We start from the raw sequence: 12,209 nt of genomic DNA, 5'->3' as shown, positions 1-12,209 counted from the left end.
ACATGAAAGATATTAATTATATTTTCCTGACATGGCTGAGTAATTAAGTTATGAAAATATTAATTATTTTCCATTTAACTAAACAGTTAGGGGTGACCGATATTTTTCAAGAAAGTGTTTAGAGAGTGTGTGTTCTGTGCTTTCTCTTCAGTGGTGAACTATGACAATGTAGTGGACACGGGTTCAGAAACAGATGAGGAGGACAAGCTTCAAATTGCTGAGGAGGACGGGATTGCTAACCCCCTGGACCAGGAGAGGAGTCCAGCTAGCGTGCCCAACCGTGAGTCCTCCCCACACGTGAGCCAAGCTCTATTGCCAAGAGAAGAAGAGGAAGATGACCTAAGGGAGGGTGGAGTGGAACATACTTGGCACAGCAACGACATTCTGCAAGCCTCTGTAGATGGTCCAGGTAAGAGTCTACCACCCCTCGGCCCCTGCGTGTGCCGTCTTCAACTAATCTTGACTACCTAGTGCAATGTCCACGACCAAATAATTAAAATATTTCTTTGCAGAATAGAGATACCAAAGCCGGTGGCAGATTATGAGGTGATGGTAGTGTTATCACATTATAGCCCTAACATCTTAGGGGGAGATGATGTTTCAGTTTGGGTGCAAGTTGCACATGAACTACATTTTAAACCCACAACAGGAAGTCTTTGTACCCCGTTTACAGTGTGCAGTTTATATGACGTGAGCAAGCTCCAGGCTTTCAGGACAGAAAATGGAAGCAGACGTAAAAACTCACAACTAACATCTATTTGAAAGTTTTGTGTGGAAGTTCTAGAACAATACAGACCACGTTAACTGTCCATTGAATGGAATTTCAAGGTCTGTCTGACACCTTCTACTGTAATTCAACCATCTAATCATTCCCGTTTGTTAAGCGTAAATGTGATTTCGCACTTTCACCTGGTCAGGTAGCTTTCTTATTATTTAACAGTGAAGTACTTGATAATGATTCCTGCCATTTGGTGGGGATCTCTGGAGAAGTAAAACCGACCCAAGGCCAACTATCACAAAAATGAGGTAAATTATGTTCAAACCAAAACTTCAGATGCCACTCAGCATATGGAAATGTCTTGGTCTAAAATTCATGTAGGATGAAACATCACTAAGGTATGATGGAATGATTAACAGAATCATAGAGAATGAATCCTATTCCCATAAACTACCTCTGCTCCTCTCTACTTGGTGAGGTGGCTTGCAAACAAAAAAAATTTTTAATGACTCTTCCAGTTCAAACCATAGTGTCTCCTTAAATCTGTATTCCCAAGACCCAATGACAGCTGTCGTGATTTATCCCACTTTGTTATTTTTTTCTCTGACGATATAAATAACAATAGCATTTTTATAAATAGGTGAAGTGGGTGGGAAAGGAAGTAAGTAAGCGCAAGAGTCTACCTATATGCCATTGTGAGGTCGCAGACTATAAAGCATCGAACCCAGGCAGGGTAATTGTTTGGCATACTGGAAGGAGGATAATAAAAGCACTTCCACTCCTAAAGAAAATTAAATGTGAAAAAAAAAAAAGAAAAAAGAAAAAAAAAGACCGATGGCAGTTTGAGTGTAGTGTATTTGTTTTTCGTTTTCCTAAATTACCATGCCAAGTTTTGTATTCTTTCTGTTTCCAATTTTGCTTTCGGTGAAGGTTTCTCGGATCTCAGCAATCCCACACATAAACATTTATCGTTATATCCATTAAGACTTAAGGTTTTAGATTTTCAACTATGAGGGAGAACTCAGCCAAAGATGCTTGAAAGATAAATACGTTTAATTAGGGGCAGAGGATGATCATTAAAGGAAGTCTGACTGCTGCAGAAGTCATTAACAATCTTAAATGAAATTTTTATTTTTATGATAGCCATTTACATGTATAATAAGAGCCAATGATTCTTGGGAGCAGTGTGACAGAAACAGAGTGTGGCGAGAACTCATGTAAGACATACTATTTAAATGAGCTGGTGTTAGCTATTCATATTTGTTAATGAACTAGATATGCAGGGCTATAAGAATGAATGTTCTGATGCTTTAAATTTTAATATCTAGAAATCAAGGGTAAGGACCAATTACTAGAATTTCCACCCTTAAAGGAATAATTAATAACGATATAACAAATGTACGGCTCCAAACTTCTAAAAAAAAAAAAAAGTTTCATTTTAAAAAATTAAGATCAATAATTGAAAAACAGCCAAAACAGCAATGTCAAGCTGTGGTAGTTTGTGATCATGGCAGCTTTTTGTGCTGGTCATGGATCATAATTCTAAATGTTTTCATATACAATAATCCATATGAGTGCATTACAGACCCTGTTATCACCTGTAGTTAATGTTGCCTGTGATACAAATGAACAGGCTGTTCTTTGCTCTTACCTTTATGGTAAATAAACTAGCATTCTGGAGTCACAATAATTGAATAAAATGTAAATCCCTAATCTCATTTGGCTATTTGGACCAAGAAAGTTACCCGGCTATTACCTGTCTAGTTCTAATGATTAGTAATGATTTATTGTTCTTTTTTTTTATTGTTCCAAAAGTGCTCTGATGTGGTGCCTTGATGTCTAATGAAAAGAAATTGGTCTTAAAAAGCTACTCATTGTTTATCCTGACTCTTAGATAACACATTTTTCTTCTGATAAAATATTTTTCTTATTTATTGTTCAAAACACACAATATAGACAATAATTCTAATTCTGGTGCTGTTTTATTTAGTAGTGTTTTATCCCTGGTGCCTGGCTGTCTACCATCATACCTCAGCACATAGCTTGACTCTGAGATAAGCCCCCCTCTCCTTTGCTCTTTCTCGCAGGCATTCTGTAGTTTGTCTGCAGGATGCAGGTTTTCAACTGAAGAGCCCAGTGGAGCTCTTACTGTGCCTTTCCGGTTCCAGCACAATCAAAGTTTTGTGTTTAGAATTGTCCTTGACATTCTTTCGTCCCACAATGGGGTGGACACAGTGTGCTGGAAACCATGACATCATTATCATTGACACAGACTTAAATAAATCACCTGCATCTTGGCCTCTTTCTGCTTATTCAAGGATTCTTCATCTTAAGGAAGAAAGTGCTCTTTATTTTTACAAACCCTCATCCCAAGGGTGACTGGAAAATGCAAACTTTTACAAGGGTTTTAAAAACAAATATACTATGTGGTTTTAGACACAGTATGCTGAGTCAGAGGTGTCTTGGAAAATGTTTAAGGTTAGGCAAGAGGCAGAACGACAGCCAGGATTGCCTTTAATTCAGAGGAGATATTCTTAACCTATGGATTATCATGTCCTTCTGAATATGGATTTGCAGGAAACTTAATTAAATAGGCATATACATAGCCTTTCACATACAAACCTGAAAAGGATTAGTGATTCATCTTAATAAATTGAGCCTAAAATGCAAAAAAGGAAAGGTTGGTGCTCAGTAAATTGAAGCAAAGTACATTCTAGGCAAAAGTGACACCATCTCGGTTGCATAATCTTTGGTAAAAGAGGGTTATGGCTAAGGTATTACTACAGAATGCAATGCACACAGAGGACCAACTACACATTATGTATACCCAGCATTTAATAATTTGGGAAGCAACCACCTACTGTAACTTCTCTTTACTTTTTCATAAGAAAATGACAATGAGGAAGGAAGTACAGCAGAAATCTTGAACATTACCACTATTATGCAAAAAAAAAAAAAAAATGCTGTTAACTGTTTTCCCCTCAGTGACTTGATCTCTCAGATGGAAAACTTATGATTCTTCTGACTCTTGGCTACCAGAAATCACATGAGATGAGCGAGGAAGAAAGACACAAAAGCTATATTTATAGCCAGTACTGAACTTCTCAGAAATACCTTAATTTAATTCCTTCCAGAGACTGATAAAAATATCAGATGAGGGAGCCTTTCAACCGATCGATTATTACAATTGACAATACAATATTGCTATATATTGAACTTCTAAATGTTTTATGCAAAATGTCCCTATGAAAATATTCCTTAAATAAGAGAGAAGTCCAGGGCCAGAAGCGAATTTAAAGTGATTGTACGGTTTAAACAAATACCATTCAAATCATCTGACTGTTATGGGTAGTAGCATTAAATTAGCATCTATTTATATCTGTGTATTTTGCCTTAAAAGGCCCAGGCTTTTTTAGTTCTGATAACATAAACAGATAGGCTGTAGGAGACTACTTGTAAATCATATATTTTAATTTTGCTTCTACCATTTGCTAGAACCTGTTTTTCTAACAGATAATTATGACTAGAATGTGATAAGCAAAGAATGGTCAGGATAAATTTGGGAATTTACAGAGTCCTATTTATAAAGTTTCTCTCGTTTTAAGCAAAAGGATGATCAGAGAGATATTTATCCTGGATCATGTTGGTTCTCATTAGTATTGTTATTGTCAAAATACAAATTTTTAAAGTCCGTGTTTAATTTATTTCCTTGAAGCATTTTTAACTGTCAGCTGCGCTCTGCCCTCTCACATGCTCTGTAATTTGGGAGGCAGAAAATTCAAGAGCTCTCCTGTTTTTCAAACTCTCCCTAATTTAAAATATTGCAATTCTGGAAAATAACCTTGTATCACCTATGAATCTTCAAACTCGATGTTACATATTTTCATCTCCACCACCACCTTGAGTTCTTGTTTACATCTATATGTTTTTCTTCAGAAAATGGCTACAGTTATATGCTGGAGCATAAATGATAAGGAAGAAAGAGATTTATGGAGTGGTAGGGAAAGGCCTAAGGAAGGTATGTATTAGAAGTTTATATAAAACAGTGAAACAGGTGTTTTCAAATACCTCTGGGATGCTTGTTTTATAAACTGGGAATTTCAGGTTTGGATATGTAGAATTAGGTTTTAAAAAAATACGCCCGCAGAGATTAGCCCCATCGTAGCTACTCCAAGGGGGAAAAAGCATGAAATTCTCAGTCCGCTAATCATCCAGAGTTACCAGAAGCACATGCGTCTTCCTAAGTACAAATACTTCGTTGCTTTTGACTCGTATTCAAAAAATAATATCTTTCGCCCTGTTTGTCACTAGAACCGCCACCAGAAGAAAAGCCCTCCGTTTGTCCCAAATAAGCACCTCTGTTTTTCACAGCTTGCAGTAATGCTTAAAGTAAATAAGTTCTTGTGCAGCTAGCACTATTGGATTCATTCAGTTGCCTGAACAAAGCTATTGTTCAGAGGTTTACAACAAGCCTTTTCTCTGTTTCCTTTAAAAGAATCTTCCTTGTTCCTGTGGTTGGCATGCTTAGTATAGTAAGCCTTTCTACAGTTTTCAAATGCTAAAGATAATTTTCCCCCACAGAAGAAATGAAGGAAGACTATGACACTATGGGGCCGGAAGCCACGATCCAGACCACAGTTAACAATAGTTCAGGTAAGTTGTGCTTACCGCGCCGAGATCGTACTTGTCCCGTGTCATGTGGACTTAGTGAGTCAGGAGGAGAAACACTGGCCCATCCATCTGTAGCTCCATGACGTAACGATCAAGTCAGACATTACAAGTCTCCTGTTTTTGTCCCAGATCGGAGTCCTCTTTATTTTACTTTACTTTACCTTATTTTATTTTTATCAGCATGTAATATATCTTTCATTCTTAGCCCCCTGATTCGCCTGTGGAGGTTGAGAAAACTGAACTGGATACGTAAATTTTCTCAACGCATGAGTTGGGCAAATTTCTGGTAGTAATTTTTATTTTAAAAGACTGCATAAATAATCTCAAAATTAGAATGTAATAGGCCTCTTCTGGCTACCACTTGATAGCAGTCATTGGGAATTCAAATGATATGCTGTAATTTAGATTGTAAATGTTTTTTCAGGAAGACAAACCAAATTTCCATGAACATTCCTCACAAAAATCGATCATCTGAGTTCCTTTGTATTCTTTCTTCACTTTTAATTCTTGGTACCCTCTGCCTCCTCTAAGTTATGTTGTCCAGGCAAAAGCTTTAGAGAGAATTGACAGTTTCACTTCTTTTCAATGACGCTAAAAAAGTTACAGTAGGAAAGTGGTAGGCAGTGTTTTCTTCTACTCTGCTACTGCTGCAGAATGGATCTCAGGACAGTTGCGACGTTCCAGGCTCCGTCCCCAAAACTGAACGGTGTCTTCCCTCACATTCTCACGTCACCAGTCCAAATGTACATTGACACACTGTGTTTATCTCTCTTTTCCTGGATGAGGCTAATTATTTTTGGTGTTATAAACAATCCTACACATGGCCATTACAAATATTAACCTAGTGACTGGTGTAAGGTTATCTTCCAAAACAAAACAAAAAATCACATAGCTGTATCCACTCAACTCACCAATGAGAACAAAAGTCACAGTTTTATGAAGTTTTAGAAATTTGAATAATTCAGATGATAGTCGTATCTCCCTTGTGTTGATACACATCATCATAAACTGCTCATGCTGTGCTTCTATTTAGAATGTTCTTATTAATAACTTACAAGGCACTAATTCACTTTCTTGGGTGTAAAATAAGAGAAATAATGAACAACTATTGTAATTTTTCTTTCATTTGAGTATGTCAATTTAAGGTACAAAAATGAAACTGTGCAATGTGGGATTAGGGAAAAAGTACAGAATTAGGAAAGATTATCAACCCTGATTTTCAGGTATAGCTCTGGCAGTAACTAGATCATGGCCTTGGGCACGTCACTTACTCTCTTTGGAACGCAGTTTCCCCACCTGAAAAATAAATAGGTCACACTAATTGCTTCTTAAGAATACGTCCAGGTTTAATAGTGTATGTTGCAGGGGTACCATCACTATATAATATAGAAACAAGACAAAATAACCTCATATAAGAAGATAATAATAAAGAGGTAGCATAAATTCAATACTTTCTATAATGTCCCAACTCATGGGATCAAAAATGGCTTCATGTTTTTTTTAAGATAAATATTAAATTTCAGCTTCAAACATAAATAAATCCTAAATTCTTATTAACTTTATAGGCATGTAAAGTGTCACAAAAGTAAATTTATCCTACAAGGTGACAATTTCCTAGCTGTTTTTTACACTTGAAGTCTAAAATGAGATGAATAAAAATTATTCCTGTTCAAAAGATTTAAAAATAATTCTGAATGTGCTTTCAGCTGGCTTTAAGATCTTTTTTTCTGCTACTACTTACTATTGCTTACAGTTCAAGTGTATTCAGTCAATAAGTAAATGAATAAGTATTCATTGAGAATGTTCTATATACACCATTGGTGTACTTGTGGTGGAAGATGGGCCAGGAAGTTTAAGACATGGTTATTATTTAATTTGGACGATGAGACTAACACACGAGAAAAAAAACAAAGAACAGTAAGAAAAATATGTGGTAAATACACAACAAATGGTAGGAACTATAGTTACTTCAAATTACAAAAGTGGGAGAGATCTTACTGGGTGAGTATTCAGGAAAAGCTCCATAACAGAGGTGAAATGTGAACTAAGTATATTTTCAGTGGTCATAAAGAAGTGAGGAAGGGCTTTCTAGCAGAAGAATGTGTGAGCCAACGAAGGAAATTGTGAAATCTATTCAGAGGATAGTGAGTAAAGGATTTGCCTGAGTCAGAGGGTCCTAGGAGGTAATTCATGGGAAATTAAGCTGGACATTTAAGTTGAAGCCAGCTGATGGAGGATGTGAAGCACCAGACCAAAGAGTTTGTGTCATGTTATACTACTGTGATTTCTGTGGAGGAAAACCAGACTTTGAGAGACCAACTGGAAGTCATTGTAGTTACTCAGGTGTGAAGTGATAAAAACTTGTCCTGGGGTGGTGACAGTGGTGAAATCAGCAACGTGATTTCTTAACAATCAGTTTAATCTCTGAGTGATGGAATCAAAATGGCTTTAAGGTTACACATCTGCATGTTTAGAACATGGAAGTCCTTACTATTTCTAGATAAAAAGAAGGAGGATCCAATTTTGGGAAGACCTTGAGCTAGTCTTTAGACAGAAGTATTTTCATATAAAAGTTATATATGGGTGTGAATATGAGAATGTCCACTGGAAATGAGGAATTGAAACACAGGAAGTCAGGGCTGAAGACATAGATTTGAGAGTGATGCAAATATATTCTGATAGTATTTAACATCATGGGACCATGACATTAACCATTGAAAGTGTATTTACTGAAACAAGTAGAAAGCTGAGGCCAGGGCTCCTGGTGGGTGGGGAGAAAAATCAAATTCATTGAAAGAAAAAAGATTAAGATAGAAAAAATTAAACAACCAGAAGGCAAAGAAGTAAAGTTTCAAAAAGTAGGGAATGATCAATTCAATCAAAGATTCAGATGACTACAATTGAAAGAATGCTGAACAAATACATTGGACTTGGTAACTAGGAATTAATTGGTGACCCTCAGTTTATAACTCTGCCCTTTTAGAGAATAAATATGTATTTTTTATAACTGCAAGTTGCTGCTTCTTATCCCCAGAATCTTTTCAGTTGCTACATACGTGGGGAATTGAAATAAGACATCTTTTCTGGTTCAAATTGCTTATTAATGGACCATCTCTTTGTCTCCACCCAAGTCCTAAAAGATCCAGCTACTGGCGGACCTTCTCTAGCCATTCCAACCTACAATGATATCCTCTTCCAATGAATGCTTATTGAACAAAAAGCCTAACCTTGCCATCAATTCTGTAGTGTGTTGTTAATTAATGTGCTATCTTTTCTATATTAGATTGCAAACTCTGAAAGCATGGATTGTTTCTTAGGCTACCATATTGCCTGTAAGAGCACCTCAATTTTGTTTTAACTTTACCCTTCAATCTTATTTTTTAATTTTTAAAAAAATTATTGTAGTTATTTTTTATTGTACAAGGTTATATTAGTTTTAGGTGTACAATATGGTGATTTAACAATTCTATACATTACTCAGGGCTTATCAAAATAAGTACACGCTTAATCCCCATCACCTATTTCACCCATCCCTCCACCCACCTCCTCTCTGGTAATCATCAGTTTGTTCTCAATATTTAGGAGTGCCTTAAAATTAATAGGCTCAATATATTTTTAATGAATAAATATGGAATTGATTTAGTATCAGATACCATTTTTCTTTTCTAATCAAAGCAGAACCAATAGACACTGAAATAGATAAATCCTAAACAGGTTAAGCAGATTTTCTGACAGAATGTATTGTTATTAATGAGAATAAGTTGTGAAGGAAAGACAAAGGCAATGTCTCTAATACTTCTCTCTGAATATTCAACACACAGATTTCATTCCTAACTAAAAGTAAGGAAAAGACCTCTGAATTTCCTTCTCAGCCCTACACATCTATTAAATAGCAAAAATTAATTAAGTTCATCTAGATGGATAGAATAGTCTTTTAGAATCTAAAAGTATCTTCTTCCTAGTATACTCTGCTGAGTTTAAAGCTGCAAGAAGCAATGGGAAGAGTTTAGTCGAATTGAATCACAGAATTCTAAAATTGAAAGTTATACTACAGAACAATTTCTTAATTGTATCTTGATAGTTGAGGAAACAGTAGTAAAAAAATGCCACATAGCTAACTGTTGGCAGATTTGGAAATAAAATCTTAATTACCTGACATAACTTTCACCTCAGAAGGTTTTTCACCACTCTGAGGAGCTGTCCTGCTAGAAACTATGGTATCATCTTTGACTCTTACATACTTTATCTAATTAGTCATCAACTACTATCAATTCTACTATCGCAGATAGCATATATCACTTTTATTTCTCCCCATCATTTTTTTTCCACTATCTTGATTTAAATCCTCATCTTTCATTTGAGCTATTATGATACCTTGTAACCAACTCCATTTCAATCCCTAATTTCTTTAATTCACTCTTCACACTAACAAAGTTAGTTAGAAGTTATTTTTCTAGCACTTGGGGGCAGATGGATGATTGTAATTCATCTCCCACACCACTTCATACTCAACTTCCTGTGCTTCTCCACTGCTTTCCGAATGACTTGGCATTTGAGTTGAGTTGGCATCCTCATGATCTAGCGCCATCTTGCCTTTACTACCACTTCCTAGTATATACCTCAACTCTGAATGACTGATTATCATTTATACTCCTTTGCCTTTGCTTATGATTTTCCATCAACTCAGAAAGCCACTAATTCTTTTTAGTCTGACAGCATCATACACATTCTTAAAAGCCGTCTCCACCAGAAGTCATCTTACAGTCTCCTGCTCAAGATTAGTTACTCATTCCTTTGAGGGTCTTCTTATAGAATATATAAATTTTTTCTCATATTATACTTAGTCACCTGCAGGTATGTTTCTCCCCACTAGATTGCAAGCTACTTGAGGACGGAAATGGTATGGGGATTTGGTCATTTTATCGCTATAGATCGTAGAATGGCCTAAGTCACAAAGAGTTTTTAAAGAAATTGAGGGAGTGAATGAGAGACAAACAACAGTTGGACTTCCCTTTCATATTTCCAGGTTGACATATTTTGATACCTGGTGTGAAATAACCAACCAGACATTTTCATCTCTCATTAATCTCCCAAATGAGAAAAATTCAGTTACATTTGACCAGTCTCCAGCCTTCATGTTCTCCTCTATTTGGTCAGTCCACATTCATCCTATAACCCTTTTATCATTGTTCAAATACCCTTCTTAGAATCCTTAATTGCGGGCGCCTGGGTGGCTCAGTTGGTTAAGCGACTGCCTTCGGCTCAGGTCGTGATCCTGGAGTCCCTGGATCGAGTCCCTGGATCGAGTCCCGCATCGGGCTTCCTGCTCGGCAGGGAGTCTGCTTCGTCCTCAGACCCCATCCCCTCTCAGGTGTTCTCTCTCTCTCATTCTCTCTCTCTCAAATAAATAAATAAAATCTTAAAAATAAAATAAAATAATAAAATAAAAGAATCCTTAATTGCCCCTTAGTGCCCATAGGCAAAATCCACATTCTCCAGACCAGTATTAAGTGTCATCCATTTCATACCAACAGTGTTCCATTCTCGTCAGACCAAATCCCTTGGTAATATCAAAAAAGAATCACATTTATATCAAACTCTGAATCTCTGCCCATACTGTTCCTTGAGACCCTAATCCCTCACTCCCTTTTGTCCGGTTATCCAAATTCTACTCACCCTTCTGTTCCTCAGGGCCAGTTCACATTCTATTTCCTTAATGTGGTCATCCTAAAACACCCCAAACCATGTCAATCTCTTCCTTCTCTGAAAGTCCACAGCCCTCAGGTGGACACTACTAATTTTAACATGTCAAACTGTTCCTCTTTATGATGTTTGCACCTATTTTACCTAGTTAATTTTGTGAACACAAGAGATTTCATGAGCTGTAAAATGGGAGTAGATTATCATGCTATCTACCTCATAGGATTGTTGAGGTAATTAAATAAGGAATATATATATATATAGCCTTAGTAAGGGCCCCAAAAATATTTGCTTTAAGAAAACGACTATTCCTTCTTTGCCTCAAAGTGCCCAGTACAGCAGTGAACTCACATGGTACACATTATGATTGGTGGAAGGAAGGAAGGAAGGAAGGAAGGAAGGAAGGAAGGAAGGAAGGAAGGAAGGAAGGAAGGAAGGAAGGAAGGAAGGAAGGAAGGGAGGAGGGAGGAAAAGAAGGAAGGAAGAAAGGAAGATTTGGTGGAGAAGAAATAGTCTCTGAGAAAGGAAGCCACAATAAAGGAAAACATTCCCTGTGAAGGGGATTAAGTCCAGTATTTTCAGAGAGCAAAACCATGATTTAAGTCCCTGAAATCAACTTGTTAAGGGCAAAGAACAACAGTATAGCATATCACTATTTTTTTTACCACAAAGTTTTAGACTAGAAGCACAGCAAAGTTGATTTATAACAACATGAAGTATCGCTAACCCTGATTTATATTAACAACTCCCTACATTGCATTTAATATTTCTACATTGGTTTTAATGTTTTAAAAATGAAAGAAATTGTATGCTTTAACACACAAGACAAAGAATGTCCTTTTATAAAGAACCTTACACCTTCCATATTTTAATCAGATTCAAATTCAGAATAAAATTATTATGTAGAATTTTTAAGAGTGTGAAAAAAAATTTTCTGAGAAGATTAGAGAAATGGAAAAACTTAGGAGCATTATAAAGCCTACGTGCTGGTAGTAACAAGGATCTATCTTAGGTGCTTGGTGATCATTAGCATTAATGCGATTCCACGTGCATATCAAGACCCAAATAAGCCCCTGATGTTTTCCTCTTTGAATGTGTGTAAGTTATATTTATAAAGACA

The 12,209-nt window shown here is 36.4% G+C and overlaps 1 protein-coding gene across 5 annotated transcripts in view; it reads left to right on the top strand.

The window, feature by feature from the left end:
• ZEB2 (zinc finger E-box binding homeobox 2) overlaps window positions 1-12,209 on the top strand; it is a 126,819-nt gene that overhangs the window by 85,236 nt on the left and 29,374 nt on the right. For 4 of the 5 annotated variants that reach the window (XM_045868920.3, XM_045868921.3, XM_064586478.1 and 1 more), the window contains 2 exons: window positions 152-409; window positions 5,300-5,371. In XM_045868920.3, coding sequence (XP_045724876.1) covers window positions 152-409; window positions 5,300-5,371 — 330 coding nt within the window. The remainder of the gene's footprint in view (window positions 1-151; window positions 410-5,299; window positions 5,372-12,209) is intronic. The other variant, XM_064586477.1, reaches the window with a different exon arrangement.

This window comes from Mirounga angustirostris, unplaced genomic scaffold, assembly GCF_029215605.1.
Source record: "Mirounga angustirostris isolate CCGP_5_RB_7025 unplaced genomic scaffold, mMirAng1.0.hap1 SCAF_3, whole genome shotgun sequence".
In the NCBI taxonomy this organism is placed as follows: domain Eukaryota; kingdom Metazoa; phylum Chordata; class Mammalia; order Carnivora; family Phocidae; genus Mirounga; species Mirounga angustirostris.
The sequence above is the reverse complement of the archived record's forward strand: the minus strand, read 5'-3'. Positions and strand labels throughout refer to the sequence as shown.